This window comes from Sceloporus occidentalis, unplaced genomic scaffold (assembly GCF_023333645.1).
Source record: "Sceloporus occidentalis isolate IW3139 unplaced genomic scaffold, rSceOcc1.0.p SCAF_3, whole genome shotgun sequence".
NCBI lineage: Eukaryota > Metazoa > Chordata > Lepidosauria > Squamata > Phrynosomatidae > Sceloporus > Sceloporus occidentalis.
The window spans coordinates 81,894,817-81,919,625 of NW_028316983.1; the positions used below are offsets into that span (position 1 = coordinate 81,894,817).

General features: G+C 40.7%; 1 protein-coding gene across 1 annotated transcript in view; it reads left to right on the forward strand.

Moving 5' to 3' along the window:
- Positions 1 to 1,332: 1,332 nt before the first annotated feature.
- LOC149316332 (lanosterol synthase-like) overlaps positions 1,333 to 24,809 on the forward strand; it is a 35,229-nt gene continuing 11,752 nt past the window's right edge. Inside the window, exons 1-13 of the mRNA XM_089518303.1 lie at positions 1,333 to 1,360; positions 1,628 to 1,736; positions 2,704 to 2,825; positions 3,963 to 4,059; positions 4,811 to 4,946; positions 8,461 to 8,569; positions 11,564 to 11,682; positions 11,946 to 12,043; positions 15,714 to 15,741; positions 18,102 to 18,155; positions 19,930 to 20,001; positions 20,467 to 20,517; positions 21,632 to 21,781. Of these exons, the coding sequence (XP_089374429.1) occupies positions 1,333 to 1,360; positions 1,628 to 1,736; positions 2,704 to 2,825; positions 3,963 to 4,059; positions 4,811 to 4,946; positions 8,461 to 8,569; positions 11,564 to 11,682; positions 11,946 to 12,043; positions 15,714 to 15,741; positions 18,102 to 18,155; positions 19,930 to 20,001; positions 20,467 to 20,517; positions 21,632 to 21,781 (1,173 nt within the window). The remainder of the gene's footprint in view (positions 1,361 to 1,627; positions 1,737 to 2,703; positions 2,826 to 3,962; positions 4,060 to 4,810; positions 4,947 to 8,460; positions 8,570 to 11,563; positions 11,683 to 11,945; positions 12,044 to 15,713; positions 15,742 to 18,101; positions 18,156 to 19,929; positions 20,002 to 20,466; positions 20,518 to 21,631; positions 21,782 to 24,809) is intronic.

Consider the following 24,809-nt stretch of genomic DNA (forward strand, 5'->3'; position numbering starts at 1 on the left):
CCTGCCTGTAGTTAAATTTCTATTGTTGTAAAACATCATATCCTCATGTTAAAAGCCACACTGTCTCACTTGGGGCAAAATACATCTTCAGTGGATTCCAAAGAGGGTATCCTTTAAATATAATGAACAAGATCCTGTTCATGGAAGGCACTGTGACTGAGGTAACAGTAAAGTAGAGCATGGTAGACAACCTTCTTTGCAGTTTCAGCCTCTAGCATCTCCAGTTATGGCTGGGAAGACTGTATCTGAAATTACCAGTCAGCATAATAAATACTAAGAAGGACCAAGAACTTGATTCAGAATATAGCAGTTACCTATAAACTTATCATATGGGAGGACCATTCATGCAGTATAAATGCAATATTTCAATATGTAGAATGTTGAGCTTTATAACACTAGAGAGATCCCATGGGAAAATGGGAGTTAAACACGATTTAAGTTCAATTTGAATTTAACCAAAACGTGCAAATTTGGGGAATTTACTACACTGAATTGCTTCCAAAACGAAATAACGCAAAGTTAAACCGCAGTTAAAGTGGAGAAAACTGGCAGCTTTTTACTTTCAGGATGTTCCAAAAGTAAAAAGCTGCTAGTTTTCTCTGCTTTAACTGCGGTTTAACTTTGTGTTATTTCACGTTAACTGCGATGTCATGTGATAAACATCGGGGTTTTCTTCATGTTAAATCACATTTAACTCCCATTTCCCCACGGGATCTCGCTAGTGTGATAAACCAGATTGTTAGGTTAGGGGGGTGGAGATAGCAATCTATTGAGCCTATGAGGATTCTTTGCAAAAAGGTACTGCTACTACAACAGACTGGATTATGCCCACCAGTTTTTAAATTTTAATTTCTAATTTTAATACATTTTTAAAAGGTAACAAATCTAAACCCTTCCAATATTATCTGAATCTCTAACTCTGACAGATGAATAGGAGGAAGCCAGTTCTAAAGATACGAACACCAATGTTGAGAATGTGTCATTTCATGTTGTAAGCAGCATCCCACATTAAATTGTGCAGGTGAAAGTTATATGTGTATTGTGAATGATTAATAATAAAATACTTCCAGAAGAAAGGGCTGAAATACTGTTCATTGACTTTGACCTGTTATGCTAAACCCTTTCTTTTTCTATCAAGCTGGTAAAAACAAATTTTATCCCATTCCCTTTCGCATTGCACAGTTATAGTGCTATGATTCCACTTTAACTGGCATGGCTACATCTTGTGAAATTCTGGGGTTTGCAATTTGATGGGGCACTAGAGCTCTCTGGATGGGAATTCTAAATATCCCTCCCTGAAATGTAAATCCCAGAATTTTATAGGGTTGAAGTATGGCAGTTAAAGTGGAGCCAAAGCTCTGTAATTGTGCAGTGTGAAAGAGCCCTCTGACCATCACCTGCACATCAAACAGGGACATAGCCAAGGGGGATGTTCTTGGGGTCCGAACCCCCCCTTCCATTAGAAAAATGAATGGTGTGTGCTGCTGTGCTGCCACGCCCAAGCCCCATTATAATGGTGGCACTTAGTCTGGAAACCCCCCCCCCTTCCTAAAATCCTGGCTACGTCCCTGCATCAAACCAATTCAAGACCATTGAATGCTCTCCATAATCTCTTTTTTTCAAACAGGTCTTTTGTTTGCCTGCCATGCTGCCAAGATCTCACTGCCAGAAGAGTTCAAAAAAGAGATCCTGCGTTATATATGCTCAAAACAGCTCCCAGATGGTGGTTGGGGTCTGTGAGTAAAATAAAAAATATCTGTGGGTTTTACAGGGATGAGATGGGATGGCTGGTGATAATTCCTTGTCATTTCCAGATCTTACTTCTTACTATAATACATTGCAATTTTAGTTTATTTCAATTTTACTTGAAAAGGGGATCTAGAATTCACTTAGGGCAGTGACAAATGTGTAACACAGAGTCATGTATTTATGACTGGTTTGTATGTATGATCCCTACATATTTACTAGTTTTGGGAATATGTACGTATCACAAAAGTCCTCCAGTCTTCATTTACCAAGCAGCAGCTGCTGTGAGCAACAGAGGTCTGTTTCCCTAATGATCAGGAAGCAGTCAACTACTGTCCCCCCAGAAGTGATTACCAGTGTAAAAGGGAATTGCAACAGGAACCGTGTTTCTGACCTGGGAGTTCACTCATGGGAGAAGTGGAAATATCAGTCAGCTGCTCCTGATAGACAGGGAATCAGATTCCTGTCACTCACAGTTGCTGTGAGAATTAAGGGAGGGACTGGGAGACATTACCTAGAGCCTTATTGCATGTTAAGATGCTGACTCTGACAATTGCAAGGTCAGCAGATGGGCAGTTTGAGACCCAAGCACTGCATGACAGAGTGAGTTCCCATCACTAATCCCAACTTCTGCCAACCAAGCAGTTTGAAAGCATGTAAAAGTGCAAGTAGATAAATAAGTACCACTGCGGTGGGAAGGTAACAGAGTTCCATGCACTCATTCTGGCCACATGACCACAAAGTTGTCTTTGACAACACTGGATCTCTCTTCTTAGTAATGGAGATGAGCACCACCCCCACACAACTAGATAATCACATCAAAGAGGAAACCTTTACTTTTTCTACCTTTAATATGCCAGAACAACAGAGAGGACACTGTAAAAATCTAAAAGATCCTTACATATTCAGAAATGCTGATGCCTTTATTGATGTCTCTTTGATCTCTCTGTGTGGTAGCCATCTTCAGGATCCATCAACAGTTTTGGGCACAACTTTCAACTATATAGCCTTGCGCATCCTTGGACTTGGACCTGACCATCCAGATATAGTGCGGGCTCGCATCAACCTTCATAAGAAGGGTAAGCAAAGAAAGCTTGAAAACAAGGGTGGAAAAGTACTCAAGATTAGGGCTTAAAGCAAACTCCCACTGTCTTGCCCCCATTGGGGAAGATCATTGCATTAAGTTTACACTGATAAAAATGAAGGCTGGCATCATGTTAGGTATTTACGTCATCGTGAACTGACTGGCAATCATGTAAAGGTGAATCATGATGTTGTGCAATGCTTGTATTATTCAGGAGGGGAGTAGAGACATAGCTGACTCAGTGCTGGAGGATCCTGGGAATTGTAGTGTATTGTGGCACCAGAGATCTCTGACTTGCTTACCCTTCTATCTAAGGCTAAATGTCTCACAGAACTACAGTTCTCAGAATTCCCTAGGCTTGAGCCAGGGCAGCTAAAGCGATCTCAAACGGGATTATTTCTGCAGTGTGTTTTGGACCTAAGTTTCTAGAGCAATTGTGCAAATGGTACCGACAGCATGGTCATCATACAATGTGTCCCAGTGCACGATGGGAGCCCACACTGTGCATTGTTGCACTTCACTAGTAAGACTGCACATCATTTCAGCAACAAAACTCATAATTATCATGAAATTACACATTATCGTCCCTGTCTAGGATCTCAACCATTACTTTTATTAGTGTAAATCAAGGGTGGGCATATTTCAGACTTTTGGCATCAGCATTGCTTGTTACTAGAATCATCTGCTGGAGCCTGATACAAAACATAACCTCTGAATTTGTTTTGAGTATGAATATTGAATGGAGCTCATCATCCTTCCCCATAAAACATTCACTCTTAATTACAACCTTCTGCATTTTGCCAGTATAAGGCAACTCTGATTGTGTGTGTGTGTGTGTGTGTGTGTATGCAGCAAATCCTTGCATACCTACAACAAATCATCCCAATAGATTGTGATCTAGCTTCCTCGCACCCTTGCTGTAAATAATATCTGATGGGACTCAGATAACTAGGATATCTTTCTTTTAGTAAAAGTCATATAAGGGTTTAGTTTCAGTACATCAGAAGATTGGTGATACAAACACTTCTGTAAGATGCCAGACCTTAAAATGCAGAGTGCATGGTGCCAGTATGAGTGGATGGGACCTCTTCTCCCTTGTTTACATCTGGAATTTTGATTATTCTTTTTCCAGGTGGTGCTGTCAGAATCCCTTCCTTTGGTAAAATTTGGTTGGCTATTTTGAATATGTATAGCTGGGATGGAATCAATGCACAGTTTCCAGAGTTTTGGTATGTACACAAAAGTTTAATGTTTCCTCTCTCACTCATGAGCCATTGAAGAAAGGTCCCTGCTTCAGTGTTACAAAATGGATTAATCTTGTGCCAAATAACAGTGCCTTGGAAATTGAGACATTAGAATTAATCTTCATCACTTGGTATCTCTTTCTGCCAGAGCTATATCCCCACAGGAAGTTATAGATTATGAAAATGACTGTTGTCCACTCCTAACTCAGATGGAGGTATACCAAGAAGTCCAGAAGAGGTTTGGCATACCTTTGTCTGGTGATTAATTTATGCCATAACTCAAACATATGCAGCTTTTCAGTGAGCAAAAATTGTTGGCAGAAAATGGTTCCCACACTGTAGCCAGTAGGATGGGGAAGTTGGAATTGCCTTTTTAAGAACTATTGGGAATTTCAGTGAATGCCATGAATATATAATATCTCCTTGCATATTGAACAGGATGTTGGCTACACATGTCATCCTCTGCATTTTGATGAGCCTAGGATCTTTGATTGTATTGATCTTCAACTCTGGATTCTATAATCTTAGGGGAAATACCATTTTATTTATTTATTTATTTATTTATTTATTTATTTATTTATTTATTATTTATTTATTTATTTATGCTGCAAAAATATGCAGCATTAATTATGCATTTTAAAGAAATAAAGTGCCTAAAAATCCAACTTGCATATTTTGATATATATGCAGAAAACCTTTTTCTTTCCATGATCTTGATGCTGCTTTTCTCTGACAGGATTTTACCCACATGGGTGCCAGGCCATCCCTACTCTTACTGGTGTTACACCCGCCATGTCTCTCTTGCGCTCACCTACTGCTGTGCCACCCGACTGACTGTGGAAGAAGATGAACTGATTCAGAGTTTAAGGCAGGTAAGATAACATTCTGCAAACATTCTTATAGCCTCTATCAAATGGGACCACCATATTATCTTGGGAATGCACATGGGGAGCTGCTAGATTTTATTTCCTCCTATTTGTGCATATAGCAAGTGTGATTGTCAAAAAGGGGGATCTGGAGATGTTCCTTTCAAGAAATGTTAGGTTGTGGAGAAGGTTCTAATGCAGAGGAGCTTTCAAACCAGTGTTTCCCTGAATGTATAACTGAGATGTTACAACTGTTTGTACCACATACGTCTATTGAAATTTTTGACTGTTGCACATCAGCATCATTGAACTCCAAATACATTGGCTTTTCTCTTTTATATCTTATATAGTTCTCGATAATCTGTTTCCCCCTTAACATCTGCTTTAAAGACCAATCTTAACCCTTAAAGTGAACTTGCTAGAAGAGATCAAGATTTAGGAGTTTATCACACACCATTTAAAGCAACTTACACCATTCACATTTAATTTTGAAGCCGGATCTTATCGCACATGGGAGGGCCGGGCGAGTGCAACCCAGCTGTAGCCCTGGTTCTAGCTGGGCTTATCCGGTATCTTTTCAAAACTGGGAGTCTGCCATTTTTGAAAAGATGCCAGATAAGTGTGACCAAGGCCAGGTTTCATTTGCATGGCCCCCAGTGCGTGTGATAAGATCCAGCTTCAAAATTAAATGGGGTAAGTCGCTTTAAATGGTGTATGATAAACTCCCTGGTGGAAATGCTCCTCTTCTGGTCTGCAGAAAAGTCTGCTGCTGGATAACTTCTAGGGGCGAAAGGATCCAAAATGGGATATTCTGGGGGAATGGCAAGGTGGAGATGATCCATGCTTTGGTCAGAACTCACTTGGAATACTGTATCCAGTTCTGGGCACTACAATTCAAAAAAGATGCTGACAATCTGGAGTGTGTCCAGAGGAAGGCAACCAGAATGGTGCAAGGTCTGTAAACTGTGCCATGTGAAGAGAGACTTAGGGAGCTGGGTATGTTTAGCCTGGAGAAGAAAAGGTTAAGATCCGATATGTCAGATACTGCACTTAGGGCGGAAAAATGAAATGCATAGATATAGGATGGGGGACACCTGTTTAATGAGACTACATGTGAAAGGGATCTAGGAGTCCAAGTAGACCACAAGTTGAACATGAATCAACAGTGTGATGCAGCAGCTGAAAAGGCCAATGCAATTTTAGGCTGCATCAATAGAAGTATAGTGTCTAGATCAAGGGAAGTAATTGTGCCACTCTATTCTGCTTTGGTCAGGCCCCACCTGAAATATTGTGTCCAGTTCTGGGCACCACAATTCAAAAAAGATGTTGAGAAACTGGAGCATGTCCAAAGGAGGGTGACTAAAATGGTGAAGGGTCTGGAAACCATGCCCTATGAGGAACGACTTAGGGAGCTGGGGATGTTTAGCCTAGAGAAGAGAAGGTTAAGAGGTGATATGATAGCCCTGTTTAAATATTTGAAGGGATGTCATATTGAGGAGGGAGCAAGCTTGTTTTCTGCTGCTCCAGAGACTAGGACCTGGAACAATGGATGCAAGCTCCAGGAAAAGAGATTCCACCTCAACATTAGGAGGAACTTCCTGATTGTAAGAGCTTTTTGACAGTGGAACACACTCCCTCGGAGTGTGGTGGAGTCTCATTCTTTGGAGGTTTTTAAACAGAGGCTGGATGGCTATCTGTCTGGGTTGCTTTGATTGTGTTTTCCTGCATGGCAGGGGGTTGGATTGGGTAGCCTTTGAGGTCTCTTCTAACTCTATGATTCTATATCCAAACCCCTCTGGTTTTTCTGGGGTGTCTGAACATCAGGTTCCTCACCTATATTAGCTTGGAGATGGCATAGGAGAGCTTCAAAATTCTAAGAAGGCTTGCTTCTACATGGGCCTGCTTTAGGGAACAGGTCTATAAAATGCACTATTTAGACCAGTTTGCAGTCCCAGGAAAATTATTGGTCATGACTTATCATAAGGTACCACAATTGTACTTAATTGGATTCGAACACATGATTCTGTCAAATTTGTATTTTTGTGACGTATATTTATTGTCCATTATAGTTTTTATTTATTTTTATGTTCTTAAACTCAGCTATTTTTTGGGAAAGTGCAAAAATTATATCTTAGAATCAAAGGGGATTATCACACAGCTGTTTCATAATGTGCTTGCTTCGTGATGTAAACTGAATGGAATGGATTTTATTGCACACCCCTGTTTTCAGACAGTACCCCTCCTGCACCCAGGCTGGCCTTCTCCCATTATATGCAAGTACGGTAAAATCCCATGATGGGCTTCAACAATCAGTTTCAGCCCATTCTAGCTGCTTTGTGAGATAATTTATGCATCCCGGTCTCGATCCATGCAGTATGAAAACGTGTTTCCTGTTTGGTGTGGAATCCCTCTGCCTCCCCCTCTCCCATAATACCCCTCATGATACTCTTCTTCTGGTAGTGACAAGGATGAGAAAAGGTTTGTTTTTGTTTTTTATTTTCCCACAAGCTTGTAGAATAAATTTTATTCCCATTATAGTGAGATTTTATTGTTTAACCCAAATGATGGGTTATCGATACCAACCCAAATGTTGCTGGCACTTCTGAATGTGTTTGATAAAATCCCATATTTGTGGCATAATTTTTTCACAGGCAGGGATGGCATTCGTTTGTGTTTTGTCTTTGCAAACTACTTTTGAAATCTGTTTTTCTTTAATGCAAACAGTTAATTAGCATCAGAAACATCGGTATGTACTGTACTTCTTTTATTCTGTGGGTCCTCAATGTAATGTACATGTGTGGCACAAAAAAAAAAAATAAATGTTGCGGCTGACCTGAGCTTGAATCCAGAAAATTCTGTGAGATGGCATTTGTTCTCCTCCCATTCATATTCTGTTCATATCATGTGAACACTGGGGATGACAGCTAATACAGTGTGATAATACCTGTTCTCATCCCTTTAACATCACAACATTATGACTCAATGCAGTAACACTTGTTTTCACCTCATTTGTTTAACAGTGCGTTTTTGGGACATCATCAGAATGGGAGAGGTGCAACTGCGATAATCTCCTACTAGACTAGACTAGACTGAGGGAAGTTGGAAATGTTAGCTATGCTGGAAGGAACTCTTAGGTCAGCTCTTTCCTTAGAAGAAGTAGACATCTCTTACAGCAAATGAAAACAAACAAGCAAACTAATGCCACATATAGCTTTTAAAATTCTTCTTGTTGTTCCTAGCATTCGAAGAACCATTTTGAAAGTTTTGCACTTGGAAGCACCCAAGCTAGTTCCCAGTGCTTCCTGTTATACTGAGTGATCCTTAATCTTCTCTGTTCTCTGTAAATAATTACTGAGATTACCTCTCCCACTCCAGTATTTTTGTCCCATCTTCCATATGCCTTTTCCAATCAAGAAGGCCTCAAAATTCTGGACATACCCTTTATATCAAGTACACCAATATCTTTGATTTGTTGTTGTCATTGTGAAGGAAGGTATTTCTTTCCATGTTTTCTCTTCAGGAAATTTATGTGGAGGACTTCTCGAGCATTAATTGGCCAGCCCAAAAAAACAATATTGCTGCAGGTGATTTGTATGCTCCCCACACATGGATGCTGGATGCTATTTATGGTGAGTGTAGTTAGAAATGGTACATCTTGCTATTTACAAATAGATATGAAAAGACCTAAGGTGGCATAGCCAAACCCTTTTAGTCTATTGTTGACAGAAAATGCAGACACAGTACATTCTTTTGACTCCAGATGTGAATATTCCTAAAATCATGCAACTCAGATTTCAAGTTGCATATTGCCAGGTCTTGGGTTGTCTGGAAGCAAGTAATCATCTCAAAGAGAATATAAGCAAACATGAGTGAAATGTTTGCTTTGTGTGGGTAACGTCACATACCAGGGGTGGACACACTTCAGAGCTCAGAAGGCTACACCACCCTATTCCTGATTTATCTAGTGTTCCAGAGGACTGCAATGTAGTATCATGGTCATCCTTTTGGGTGGCTGTAAATGATGCTGCAGCACTCCTAGTTGCTTCTGGAAGGGCCGTTGGAAACCCCTCCCCATTATTTATAACAATCCATCTCTTTTTTGGGGTGAACAACGCCAGTATTTGAGTTGTGGATTTTGGGAGCTTTGAGGGTCACTGGGAATGCAAGGAGCCACATTGGATCCCCAAAGAACTACATATAATTTGCAGGTTACACAGCTCCCACTTTTGCTGTATGTGCAGCAAGACACATATTCCATTGCAGATGCTAGTATTATGTGTTTTGTTGTCTTAAATCAGAAGTAGGCAACAGAATAGTCTCTGTATATTCTGGATCACAACTCCCATAAGTCCAAGCCAAAATAAACAATGCTCAGGGACTCTGGGAACTGTAGGCCAAAACCTCTGGGGTGTAGTAAGTTGCTTATCCTTGCTTTAGAACATCCCCCCCCCCCCAATTTTCAAGCTACCATCCCCTTTCTTCTTGGGTGACAACCCGAACATTCCCCTCTGCCTATTTCTTGATATTAAGTCTACTGTATGTGCAACAGCCAAGCAGCCAGCCAGCAGTGTCTATCACACTGCCCAGTTCACCACTGCTTCCTCTTCTGCCTCAGCCTCTCATGTGTAAATTCAGCAGAGGCAGCAACCCAGGCCTATGCCTCCCTCTTGCCTGTGCTGGCCTTACAGAAAAAGTAAGGCCAGTTGGCCAGCTGCCTGATTGCAGCTGCCAGAGTGACCAGGTGGAAAAGGAGCAGTGACCAAGCAGTCAGTCAAGCAGTGACCAAGAAGCTTCTCACCCATGCTGACCTTTGCCACAAGACCAGCAAAGATGAGAGGCTTCTCAGATGCTGCTTGACCGGTTGCTTAGCCACTGCTTCTTTCCACCTAATCCCCCTGGGTACAGCAACCAACTTGAAGGCAGACAACATCAACCACCACCAATTGCTCACAGGTTGTCAATCAAGAACACACACAGAAGCAGACAAAATACATTTCCTCTTTGGAGATCTGGTCTGCTTGTTTCTGGCAAGAAGATGGATTTAGAGCAGGGGGTGAGTCCTGGTGCTACAATTGAAAGGGAAAGATGAAGCTAAATATATAGACCTCTCTGAAGATTCTTTGCAAGTTGCAGCAGCAAATCAATTAAACCTTGCAAATTGTACTAAGTTACTGCTCTAATAGTTGAGCAGGATGTTTGGATAAGGCTGGGCCCACTTAAACTGTTGAATTTGTATTCTTCTCTTCTATCTGGAGATGACCTACAAAAACTGGAAATTCATGGCCAGGCCCTGACATTTGGTAGTCCTATAGCAGAGCCTTAAGGGGAGAGGGACAAAAGTTCCTCAGTCACTGCCCATTGCTAGTCCAAACATTTCTCAGACTTTAATTTGAAATTGAAATTTATGAAGTTGAACTCTATCAACCTCATGTTCTTGACACTTTGAAGGGCTCTTCCTGATTCCCACAGACGTCTCATTTCTCACTAGCACCAAATAGTTTTCACATCACAACCAAAGCATTGTCTTTTAAGTGAACTCTCTCAACCAGCCTTTTATTCAGGGCAGTTTTAAAATCAGAACCAGGCCCTGTCTACATGGCCAAAAGGTCAATTCAGCTCCTGTGCTGGCACCATTCTTTTCAGACAATGCACAGCCCAAAACCCCAATTCTGGTGTGAGAAGTGTGAAAGAAGTCTGGCATGTTCTGCACCAGAACCAGGGTATAACAGACAAAATTTATTAAAAATATATCTCTTATTCTAGATCTTCTAGGGAAATCTAGAGTTTTCTGTTCCTACACCATGGCAACCACCCAGTGCATCCACTGCTGCTGTGTGTCACTTGCTTTGAGGTTGGAATGAGGCACTCAGCCATGTGATTGAAGCTGGGCATCGCATTCTGAGCTCAGAAATGAATGCCCCAAGGTGGCACTGAATGTGCTGAGCAGCTCAGTAGGACTGCCATACAGACAGCTGCCACAGTACAGAAACAGAGGACCAGGTAACAGGCAGGTCAGGGCATCTGTGGGGCCAGGATATTCCAGGTTGTCTGTAGAATATCCTGGTGAAGTGGGGGTGGGAAAAGTCTACTAGAATACAGTTTGCCTGCCCCAACTTTGGGCTTGTCATCTGCAGATTTGAGCATCCTCAGATGGCCCCATCCCATTGTTCCCAATGGTAGTGTGTACAAAGCCAAGACAGTGCGTACACGCACATGGCATGCTGCCATTGAAATCAACTGGATTTGAAGTCCCATGGCTTTTGGCATCTGTGGGAGGTCTGGAATGGAACTCCCATGCATAAAAACAGCTGACTGGACTGAGAAAGGAGCAATTGATAAAAATTGAGTGAATATGCAGTTATATGTACATAGATGTGTATATTACACTTTTTGTTTATGCATGACTGCATATTGATACTACATACATACTGAAGCAGCTACATCCTAATGCATGAAATTAAAAGTATGCATCTACTGATGTGGTGAAAATTGAGGTTGGCTAATAATAAATACAAATGGGGGCCAATTTGTATATTGCTTGTCAAGAATTTAAAAACAGGTGGGCATGGAATAGTTAATGCAACTCTTATGTCCCTGAAGCATCTCTCTGGTTTTTTCTACAGTGGTTTTTAATTTATATGAGAGGTACCACATCACCAGTCTGAGAAAGAAAGCCATAGCAGAGATGTATGAACAAATCAAGGCTGATGATATATTTACAGATTTCTGCAATACTGGTCCGGTAGGTCTTTTGCAATTACTTTTCAGAAATGAATGTCTGTGGAACAAATTTCTTTTGATATACACATTACCTCTCCTTAGGAAATCTTGCCACAGATCTGAGAGTTTCTTTTCAATCTGTGTTGTAGATAGTTTGCTTGTCCACTGAAGGAGTTTCTGTGCTTGATTAGTGGCATGTTAAGCCACAGTCATGACAGATATGTGTCCTGGAGAGTGGTTTTGCAGGAATTCCTACCTGACAGAACTTTATCTCTTGTTTTGTAGTACTGCAAATCACTTCACATACTGATATGCTGGCACATGGAAGGACCCAATTCCCCAGCCCTTCAAAAACATATTTCCAGAATCTATGACTACCTTTGGTAAATCTATTTTTTTTTTTTATTTCCTCACTGAAAGAATGTATCTTTGCAGAAACAATAAGGCTAAACAAAGCTCTGTATAAGGCTGAATGATCAGACTTGGATCTGAACATGTCTAGATGAATCATAATTAAATAAACCATGAGAGATATTAAATCTAGCTTCATGTAAAGATCTTACAGAAGGAGAAAGAAATGGCAGAAGTCCTGCATGGGACAGCACAGCATGGGACAGCATAGAACTAAACTACAGGTGCCACTGAATACTCCTTTGAAGCTGCTGCCACCTCCCCATGGCCATTCTCTGGCTGGTGGAAAATGCAGGTGGTGGATTGGAGAAGCATCTGGCTATGCAGAGACATAAAATGATATCATTCAATGATGTCTGCTGGGATCCTCTTGGGGTGGCAGCAGATGATGGGAACATTGCTGGACACTTCTTTAATCCTTGTCCCTGTTCTCTGCCATCCATAGAAAGGATGGTGGTGAAGGGGCTGTAATAACTCAATGGTAGCTTTGGTTCTGTAAAGGGAAGGTTGGAATACCAGCTTCCACACTGAGCAAAAAAGGCATACACAGGTGTAAAATGGATTAGACCTGCCACTTCCTGCATTTTGGTAATGAATTCAATAATCCAGCACAATATGGCTGGATTCCACACTAAAGTCTGGATTGATTTGTGTCAACTAATGTCGGGGTTGACTCCCTATCTGTCTACATTGTCCTCAAGTCCTAAAGGTGCAGGCTGCTGTTTTTCATCTTAGAGACTCCTTCCAAAAGTATACTGTGAGGGACAAGTGGGCATGCATTTTATGAAAGATGAAGAACATCATCTGTAACTCTGCCCTGCAAAGTTGAGCTAATACTTTCTTCCTGCATGTCTGATGAAGGGGGTCTTGACAAAAGTGATGTCAGGGAATGAACGGAATAAATAAACCGAATAAATAAATACGTGAGACAGCAGCTTGCAGTATGGAACCGCAAGTTCCATCAAGCATTTGAACCTGATGGAGTCCACCACACTGAATGGTTGATTGTCCAATATCTCAAAAACGTGGTGGGTGATCCATGCGGATGTTGGAATGTGCCCTCTTTGGGCCCATAGTTGGTCCCTGTAAGGCAGGTGTCTTGCAGCAAGGACAACACCATCTCCCCATCCTCTGTTTCCTTTGCCTCTCTCCTAGTAATGATACTATGTACTTGTCAACACTAGAAGTTGGTTTCATGGTTGAATATGCTAAGTAAAATAACTTACTTTTACAGTATTATGGATAAGTAGAAGGAAGGAAACACCCAAAGAGTCAGGCATGAAAGAGAGATATCAGTTTGCATCTTAGAACTCTACAGTGGCCAGAATACTCTGGAGCTGCCCAGATTCCCCCCTCCCCATTACTTCCTCATTCCATAGTGATTCCAGGCAGCTATTTACACATGCACCCGCAGTATTACCTGGCGCTGACACTGATGCCCCAAGTTGCTCTTTCTGAGGTCAGAAACAAGGCACCCAGCATCGATCACATGGCTGGATGCCTTGTTGTGACTTCAGGGGGAGCAACTTGCACCAGCAGTGATGGCACCAGATGATACAGTGTGACATATGTGTAAACACTCACCACACATCTCTTCAGATTGCTCTGGATTTTCCTGCAATATCCAAATCAAAAAAGTTATTTTAAACTGATTTACGGAAAGGATAGGGTGGGTTTGGTGTGGAACTGGCCTTACGTTGTAAGAACTATCCACACTCAAATCAGGGATTTGGCTCTATGTTGTGAAGACAGGTCACCATGAGGATGGGAGGAAACTGCTTCATGTGGCCCATGTATCTATGGCCTTAGGGGGTGTAAATAAGGTTTTATTCCTTAAGCTAGTCACATGCATTTCAGCAAAGAAATTATAAATTGTATAGAAAACATATTAGTTATGAAATAATATATTAAACCAGATAAAAATACTCAGAAAATGCAGAGCAATTTGAAAATTAACATGGAAGTTTTTTTAATAAGTTTTCTAAGATTTTGTATGGCAGTTTACAGTTCTCAAAAAAGGAGGGACATCATTGTACTTCTGTAGTCCTCAAACCTTTCTATGTGCATCAAGGTTGTCTTAATCATGTCAACTTGGTGGCAGAAAGGGAGCTTAGGGGATATGTAAAAATCCGAACTCTGGTCTCCACTTAGACTGAAGGTAGGTGGGAGGATGCAGTAAAATACCAACCTTCAATATCCAATTTATTTCCCTTTTCCACAATATTTAATAATAATAATAATAATAATAATAATAATAAATTTTATTTTATCCCGCTTTTCCACAATGATCAAAGCAGCGTACAGATTAAAATTTCAACATTGAAGTACATACATAGCAATAAAAACAATATATAAAAATATCATGTTAAAAACTATTACACAGCCAGCTGAGTTAAAAATCCACGAAACAATGCAAAAAGCATTACAAGATAGGGGGAAAGGACATAATATCACAATTCATGGGGGGAAAGCTTGTTGAAAGAAAAAGGTTTTAAGATTCTTTTTAAAAAGATCCAGGGAGGTGGTGGAACGGAGCTCGTCGGGAAGGTTGTTCCACAATTTTGGGGCCGAAATGGAAAAGGCCCTTTGGGAGGTCGCCGCGTATTGTGCAGTTGGGACCCTCAGCAAATTCTTACCGGCTGACCTGAGTGTGCGGGGTGGATTATATGGGGAGAGGCGGTCCTCCAAGTACCCTGGGCCCAAACCATTTAGGGCTTTATAGGTAACTACCAACGCCTTGTATTGGGCCTGGAATTGAATAGGCAGCCAGTGGAGATCTTTCAAGATAGGTGTTATGTGGTCTGCCCTGGAACATCCAGCGACCAATCTCGCAGCCATGTTCTGCACTAATTGAAGCTTCCGGGTTTGGTACAAGGGTTGCCCCATGTAGAGCGCATTACAGAAATCCAATCGAGAGGTTACCAGAGCATGTACTACAGTTTCAAGGTCCCTCCGGTCCAGGTAGGGACGCAGCTGGCGTATCAGCCGAAGCTGGTAACAAGCGCTTCTGACCATCGCATCCACTTGAGATGTCAATTGGAGCGACGAATCGAGAAGCACTCCCAAGCTGCGAGCTGAGTTCTTCAGGGGGAGCGTGACCCCATTCAGGACCGGTGGACAAATTTCACTACCCAGACCCAAGGAACCTATCACTAGTACTTCCATTTTCTCTGGATTCAGGCTGAGTTTGTTTTCCCTTATCCAGCCCATTACCGACTCCAAGCAGGCATTTAGAGGAGAGATGCCATCCCTAGTCACTACATCAGTCGGAGACATAGAGAAACAGATCTGGGTGTCATCAGCGTATTTAGAAAAAGTTTCTTTAGGAATTGAAATATACATGCAGTAGTTTTTTAGTTACAGGTTAGGTGCATAACAGGGAGTTCATGCACATTAATCACTAATACTGTTTTTGGGAAAAGGACATAGACCAAGTGTACAAAAACCTATGTTATAACTTCTTTTGCACAGTTCAGTTAATGTCCAAGGTGCTACAAGATCCCTTTGCATTTGGGAAGAGAATTCAAGGAAACTTAAACCTCCACTGCCAGCTCTTAGGAAAAATCCATTATGTTAATATAGACTGTACAATTGTTTGTTATACAATTAAAGTATTATAATCTGTTTTTTATATTCACACAGGCTTGGAAAAGATGGCATGCTAATGCAGGTAAGGTAGTATGTACACAGATGTTCAACAATGTTAGAGCCTGTAGTTTGTTCAGCTGGTAACTGAAGCAGTAGCTTCTTTTAAATAAAAATCAAAGTATTGGGGAATCTGGTCTCACATCTCTTGCACAGTGTGCAATTTCCTGACCTTGGCACCTACTGCTTATGCTTATAACCTACCAGAGGTATTGGCAAGGTTTGCTCTGTCCCTCACTGGAAGCAGAATGAAGATGGTAATGTTGGAAGCCAGAGAGTAGATATTAGTCCATCTGCGCAGATCAGTGTGATGCAGTGGTTAGAGTGTCAGACAGACATTCCACAGAGACATCAAAATCTTTGTTTGACCTTGGGCCACTCACTCTTTCTCTCCTAACTTACAAAGTTTTTGTGAAGATAAAATAGCAAAAAAGACTGCAATCAATGTCAGCTTGAGTGCTTTGGAGGAAAGGCAGGATATTAGATTATAATAAAACGTATGGCCTAAATACTCTAAAGGGACTAGGTGCCATCTGACTTTGGAAGCTAAGGGCTACCAGCCTTTAGTAGTAATCCCTGGTTACTACATGGATGGGAGACCACCAACAAATGCCAGCTCTTATGGGCTATATTTCAGAGGAAAAATCATCTCTGAGTATTCTGTGCCTAAGAAAACCCTGTAAAATTTATGGGGTCGCCATAAGTCAACAGGTGACTAAAAGGTACATGCATATAAAAAGAGAATTTAAAAATCAAATAAAAAATGTTCACTTATCACCATCTTTGATCAGTAGGTAGCCACAGACAGAGGAAGTCTTCATTGAACCTGCAAAAAAACCAAACAAACAAGTTTTGTTTTAAGAGCCTTGTAGGATTCCCAAATTAGCATCAATCAGCTTTGAAACAGCATGGGATGGGAGTACAGAAAATATGAGATGAAGAATTTGGAAGCAATGTGATTCAAATCAGTTTGGAAAATTTACCTTTTTTAAACTACAGCTCTCCAAATTTCCCAGTGGCTATGCTGGCTAACAGTGAGGGATTTGAGAATTGGTAGTTCCAAAAATCCATGTTTATGATCTGCAGTGCCCAATACCATCTAAAGAGGGAGTGCTTCTGTAAGACAATGATACAAAGTCTAAAATTACTCAAGTGCACTACTTCCACAGAGTACATGTAGATTTTGATGTTTTTATTATCTGCCATCAAGTCAGCCTTGATTTATGGTAATCCTATGACTGAGAGACCTCCAAGAGTCCCTTTCATCAGCTTTGCTGCTCAAGTCTTGCAAACTGATGGCTGAGGCTTCCATGATTGAAACAATCCACCTATAGTGTAGTCTCCCCCTTTTCCTACTGCCTTCTATTTTTTCTGAACATTATCATATTTTCAAATGAATCATATTGTCTCATAATATATTCCCTAGTAAATGTGTGAGCTACTGTAACTTTACTCATACTTATGTAACATCACTCAGAAATAAGCCACAGTTAGTTCCATGGGACCTATTTCTCTGGAAACATACAGAGGATCAAGCTGTAACACCTATGTGTGCAATCACACATCTTGAATCCTGTACAAGGCACTACTATTGTTTTATTGATTAATTTTCTTGTCCCATTTTCTCCTGGAAAGAACACAGTGAAGTCTCGAGTACCTCATTCTGGAATGCCCTTAGCCCAAGTGTGCAACAGTATCCGAGGGTCTTTCAGGTGCATCTCTGTCCCCTTGCCACTGCTTGGCTGTCGCTTGTATATGTATACCTGGCCATGTTCTGACTATGAGCACTTGGGGAAGAAGGACCAGCCTTATGCTAAGGATGGAGGTGCCTCTTTCTTTCTTAGGTTTGCAAGTGCAGCCAGAATGCTCTAGTGGATGGATCTGTGCCCAGAATTGCAATTGCACACCCAAGAAGGAAGCAGAGTAGAGGAATCAGCCACTACCAACAAACAAGAGTGTATATGCACTGCTGGAGACCTAGGACATTATCACAGGAGCCCTATCATGTCAGTTGAAAAAACCCAGAAACATACTGGTTTCAGAGCATCTATTATCACACATGTTTGCAATTGTGTGTCTTAAGTTGCTATTGCCATCACATTCTCCTTCCCCCTCCCCCAGCTGCCTCTCTCCTCTTGTCTCCCCTCCCCAGCCACTGCATTGCCCCCTTGCCTGGCCATCCACCCAGGGAGACCAGGCGTGCTGCTCCATCACAGGGCTTCCTCCCTAGGGAGAAAGCCATGCAATGGAGACATGATGGAGCAGCTGGGCCCACCACCTGCACCACCTGTGATGCTACTGTCTAGTTGTAAACACTATAGAAAAATGGAGGATATGCCTATGGTCATACTCTAATTGATAAACCTTTAACTTTTCTTTATCCAGGCTATAGGAACTCAGACCTGGGACACATCATTTGTTATTCAAAGCTTCCTTGAGGTATCATTTCTCACTTTTTTCCACTCTAATTTTGTTTTCTCCATGATTATAGTATGATGGCTCCTGTTTTCTTTGTAAGTTAGCTGAATGAATTGACATGTAGATAACTTGCATGGTGTGTGTACCTGACAAGTGTGTCAAAGTTTGGAAAGTGTGTACATGGACATGCAAGTGGCAGCTGCATCATTTGATCAAAGTAGCCACAACATTAAATCTGAAAGCTGTGCATGCCTATCATGGTTATCTTAAAATATTCAGATATTTTCCAGCTAGAGATCTAGTCAGTTTTGTCTTAGGTAAACAATGCTATCTTGTGTTATAGAGCATTCCCTGATGGGCATTCCCTGCTTTCTTTGCTGAGTTCACCATGCTCTCACTATCTCAGTTTAGCTAGATTTGGAAAACTGAGCATGTGGTGGTGCTGGTGGTGGGGGAAGCCTGAAGCATGTAAGCAGAAACAAACTTCTTCTTCACCTTAAGAGTGCCCAAGTTTTCCCTGTTCCTCTTGACAAGTCTGCTGTGACTTTGAAGGAAGAAAAGAACTAAGAATAGATGCTTGTTGTTAACTGAGATCACGTTGACTTCAACTTATGGCAACTTTATCAATGAAAGACCTCCATGTCATCCTGTTATCAACAGACATGCTCAGTTCTTGCAGATTCAAGGCAATGGCTTTTTTTATTGAATCTATCCATCTGGTTTGTTCCCTGTTGTTGTTAACTGCCCTCAGTTAGCCTCAACTCATGGTGACCCTCTGGATGAGACATCTCCAAGACTTCCTGTCTTCCCCTGCTTTGCTTACATTTTGCAGTCTCATGCTCATGTCTTCCCTAATTGAGTCTACCCATCTGGCCTGCAGTTTTCTTCTCTTTCTGCTGCCCTCAACCTTTCCCAGCATAATTATTATTTTCTAATGAGTTGTGCCTTCTCATGATAATAAACAAACAAACAAACAAACAAACATATTTATATTTTCCTGCCTCTCTCAGGTGGATCGAGGCAGGATTACAGCCCAGTATCAATATACAGTATATAAATGCAAATCACAATAATAAAAACAACAATATAGTACAATAAAATATAAAAATGGATAACAATTAGAACAATACAGTCGGCCCTTCTTATACACTGATTTTTTATACACGGATTCAAGCATACACGGTTTGAAAATGTACCAAAAAAGTATAAATTTACCTTGATTTTCCATTTTTTATAAGGGACACCATTTTGCTATGTCATTATATGTAATGGGACTTGAGCATACACGGATTTTGTTATACACGGGAGATCTTGGAACCAAACCCCAGCGTATAACAAGGGTCCACTGTACTATCAAAGCGAAAAGGAGAGAGTTGTTTCAATCTAGGTCAAGGAGATAGAAAAATATCTCTTATAAGAGATTAGGTGGGTAAGCTTGCCAGAAGAGATCCATCTTAACTGCCCTCTTAAACACCTCCAAGGAGGTAGTAAGATGGATCTCTTCCGAGAGACTGTTCCAAAGTTTTGGATCAGCTGCAATAAAGGCTTTCTGGGAAGTAGAAGTTAGTCTAGTTGTATGTAACACCAACAGATTCAGTGACCTTCTAATTTCTTCCATTTTCTTATGAAGAAGTGGGACATGAATTTATAAATGGTGTGCATTTATCCGTGTGTAAGATCCTAGTTTTGTTTAAGTGGCTCAGATTTCTGGATATGCTGCATTTCTCTGTCCTGTCACAATTGCCAGACCTTGTGGTTTGGAAAAACTTAACCACAGCATCTTTCTTTTTTCTAGGCTGGTATTCATAACAACCCTGACTATGCATCCTGCTTGAAAAAAGCCCATACATTTCTTAAATGTGTCCAGGTGAGGATATGAACTGGAATAACATGCAAAAGAAGTCAATACAGGCTTCAGGAGACTGCTCTTATCTCTTTTCCACTGGGGCATAATGTGGTGGCCAATATTTGTCTTTCTGTCAATAATGATAGTGTACAAGATGTGTCAGAAATGCATGGTGTTTCTCTCATTGTAAGGAATGCAAACTGTTGCTGTTGATTCTAGAAGTAGTTTCTCAGCTATGAACTGAATGGCCAGTAGCTTCCATGTGTTTTTCTGAAACTTCCATGGTTATTTTATTTGTTTTAGTAGTTGCAACTTAAGCTTCTTTGGTTCTGAGGGATCTTCTTTTTCTCTGATCTGTGTCTCAGGAATACTTTCTCCAGAATTTAAGATGCATCAGTTTAACACCCCAAAGTCATTCCCTATTGAAGGCACATGGCACATTCACTTTGCAAATCCACTTATTAATATGCTTTTAATTTTTTTCAGATTGTAGATAATCCACCTAATTATGAGAGATACTATCGCCATATGAACAAGGTACATTCAGCTGCCAAAGAAATGTAAAAGAGCAAAGATATAAAAACCAATGTATGCTAAGCAGATTTTAAACAAGCAAAAACAAAAACAAAAAACTTTATGAGGATTAAATAGATCCAAGCCACAATTTAGTCGGCAGTAAAGTGTATTCTAAAGTAAAAGCCCTAAACTAGAATGAAAAAGTAACTTTTTCTGGTGTCAAAACTAAAATTCATGGATCAGTGGTTAAATGCCTGTACTGCAGCCACTCACTGACAAAACACAAGATTGTGAGTTCAATACCAGACAGGAGCTCCAGATTGACTCAGCCTGACATCCTTCTGAGGTTGATAAAATGAGTTTGTTGGGGGCAATTAGCGTATAGTGTGTAAACCGCTTAGGGAGTGCTTAAGTGCACTGATAAGCGGTATAGAAATGTACTTGCTATTGCTATTGCTATTCAGAATGCAGATTTTCAGGCTGTATCTGAAATTCCATGGTACATGGTGAATTATGGGGTACTGTGGAGGAGACTTATAATTATTATTATTATTATTATTATTATTATTATTATTATTAAGCTTTATTTATATAGTGCTGTAAATTTACACAGCACTGTACATACAATCTTTTAATTCAGGGGTAGGCAACCTTTTTGAGCCGGGGGCCGGGTTGCTGTCCCTCAGACAACTGGGGGGCCGAAGCCAAAAAATAAATAATTAAATAATTTTTAAAAAAATTAAATAAATAAATAAACCAGGACAAATGTAGGACAAAATTTTCAAATGGTGGACACTTTTTTTAAAAAAAGTGGAGGACACACGAAAAAATTTGCTGATTTTTTAAAAAATGTTAATATAAATGCATGTTTCTGAGGCTTCTATAGATAATTGCCTCTGCACGCAAGAGGCCAAAGGCGGCAGGACTGGGCTGGGGCCGGTCCCAAGGCCTCGCCGGGCCGCATCCGGCCCGCGGGCCGTAGGTTGCCTACCCCTGTTTTAATTAGATGGTTCCCTGCCTTCAGAACGTTAGATATGTTCTGTAACGAACTTAAAAATTGATAGAAGATAGCTTGCTTTTTTCTATATGGATATTTTTAAGGAATAGTGGTCAGTGTCTTTTCTTAAATCTCCAGGGAGGATTCCCTGCCAGTTATCGTGATCACAACTGGATAGTCAGTGATTGCACAGCTGAGGCACTAAGGACACTGATGTTGCTGGAGGAAAAATGTCCCTTCCTAGAAGAGCGGTTGGCACCTCAACGCCTCTTTGATGCTGTCAATGTGGTGAGATGTGTGATTGCCAAGAGGGCTCAACATGGAGGAAGCTAATGGATGCTAGAATCATTTGGCATTCAGATAATAAATACTAATGGGATAGATGTGTTTGTAAGATATGACTCCCAAAAGAGTTGGTGGAATTGTCACTGGCAGGGGTTTCACATGGCTGAACACTGGAAATAATGGTGACTGAGGTTTGACTCCCTTAGCTCAAGAAAAAAGGATTTAAAAAGAAGCCCGACTGCAAATGATCTCCTCCTGATATATGTGTGTGTGTGTTGTGTTACTTCAAGTCTTTTCTTACTTATGACGACCCTATCAAAAATCTGAGAAATTAAAGCCAAGTTCAAACTGAGGGCAGGGATGCTCTATAGAGGAAAAAAAAGAACATCATGTAGAAACAAGGAGAAATAAAAGATGCTGGAGGCAATACACAGAAGAGTTATACAAAAGAGATGAAAGAATGAATGACATTTGGAATGAGGAGCCATATGAAGATGAACCCCAAATTATAAGAAGTGAAGTGGAATCTGCAATAAAGGAAATGGGAAAAAACATCACTGGGAACAGATGATATCCCAGTTGAACTGCTACAATGCCCACAGCAGATGCAATTGTAGTGCTAACTAAAATATGCCAACAAATATGGAAAACAAAAGGGTGGCCAACAGACTGGAAACGCTCGATATATATACCAATCCACAAGAAAGGAGATACAAAGGACTGCAGCAACTATAGGACCATAGCTCTAATCTCACATGCAAGCAAAATAATGGTCAAAATTCTGCAGCATGGACTCCAATCATACATGGAGACAGAAATTCAAGAGGTGCAAGCAGTATCCAGAAAAGGAAGAGGCACTAGGGACCACATTGCAAACATACGATCAATAATGGAGCACACCAAAGAATTAAAAAAAAAAAAAATCAGCATATGTTTTATAGACTACAGCAAAGGATTTGATTGTATAGATCATGAAAAGCTATGAAACACACTCAAAGACTTGGGGGTGCCACTAAATCTCATTGTCCTGATGAGAAATCTGTATTAATGACAAGAGGCCACCGTCAGAACAGAATTCGGGGAAACAGAGTGGTTCCCAATAGGTAAAAGGATCAGGCAAGGCTGCATCCTATCACCCTACTTGTTTAACTTATATGCTGGAAACATCATAAGAAAAGCAGAATTAGAATCAGAAAAGGAGGAGTTAAGATAGGAGGAAGGAACATTAACAACCTAAGACATGCAGATGACGCCATAATATTAGTAGAATACATTCAAGAATTGGAAAAGTTAATAAGGAAGGTCAAAGATGAAAGTGCAAAGGCAGGTCTGATGCTGAACATAAAGAAAACAAAAATAATGACCATAGAAGAAATACACAAATTCTATCTAGTCAATGAGAAAATTGAAATAGTTAAAGGATTCCTATGTCTAGGATCAAACACTGACCAGAATGGAGACTGCAGTCAAGAAATAAGGAGAAGATTAGGAATGGGAAGGGCAGCTATGAAATAACTGGAAAAGCTACTGAAGAGCAAAGACATACAACTGAGCACTAAAATCAGAATTGTTCATCCATTGTATTCCCCATCACCATGTACAGATGCAAGAGCTGGACAGTGAAGGAAGCAGACAGAAAGAAAATCAACTCATTCAAAATGTGATGCTGGAGAAGAGTACTTATGAAACCGTGGACAGACAAGAAGACAAACAAATGGGTTCTTGAAGTTGAGACTATCATACTTTGGCCGCATAATGAGACTGGCACAGAAAGAGAGGAAGACCAAAAATAAGGATAGTCTTGATCAGGGGGTTATGGGCAAGGGCTTGCAGAATCTGGACAAGGCAGTGGAAGATAGGGATTCTTTGAAGTGTCTCATCCACAGGGTTGCCATGAGTTGGAGTCGACTCAAGGGCAGCTAACAACGACAATGATGGGGTTTTCTTGGCAAGACTTGTCCAGAGGAGGTTTGCCATTGCCTTGCCCTGAGGCTGACAACATGTAATTTGTCCAAGTTCCTGAACAGGAAATTGAACCCTGATCTCCAGAGTTATAGTCCAACACTCAACTCATTATGCAACACTGGTTCCCTAAACTGAAAGCTTGGAGACTGCTTGGTTTCAAAGTAGCAGGTTAGATTCTTGATCTTGTTCAAAAGAAGGCAACACATGACATCCATAATATGTTTAATTTCCTCATCAATTTGAAGGTAAATGCAGAATCATTTAAACTTGGCAGCAATGGGAAACCTCTGTTGCCCCTGGTGCTTGTAGAAAGCTATTCAGATTATTGATTATTGATCCCATACCCCACCATCCAGAATCCTTAGTCATTTTTTGTATTAATTTACTTATAAATTGTAATTCCCATATATCACTGAATGTAATGGTAATAGTTGTGACATAAAACTACAGTCGCCCTTCCTAACTTGTGGATCAGAGATCCGTGCCCTTGAATATTCGTGGAGGGGCAACATCTGCTATTTCCTATGGTGCGCACATGCAGGGGCGCACCCAATCCAAGCCAATGAAACTTGAATATGTGTGAGCTCCGTTTTCGTTGGGGGGGGGGTGTCATGAATGGATCCCCCACGAAAATGGAGTGCAAACTGTACTAGCAAAATTAAAATTATGCAGTTAAATTACAATATCATACACAGAGAATAAATGTGTTTACATATACATAGGTTCATGTGGTAAAGTGAAAATATGGTAGAATATAACATTTTTAAAGAAAAATTTAAAAATTCTTTAAATTTAAAAAAATTGATTTTTTTTAAACTCTTAGGTCTCTTCTTTCTCCTCCCACTGAGCCACACCCCACTCAGCCCATTTAGCAGTTTAAAAAGATACAGAGGAATGCCACAGCCCATTTTTGCTAAACTGCAGGTGTCTGAGGAGCAGTGGTGTCACTACTCCCCTTAGAGTGTCACCCGGTGTAGTCTGAACCCCTGCACTCCCTAGTGATGCCACTGGGCCACAGAATGGTTGGACCTGGCTAAAGGGCATGATGTACCTACCCATGTGGCTT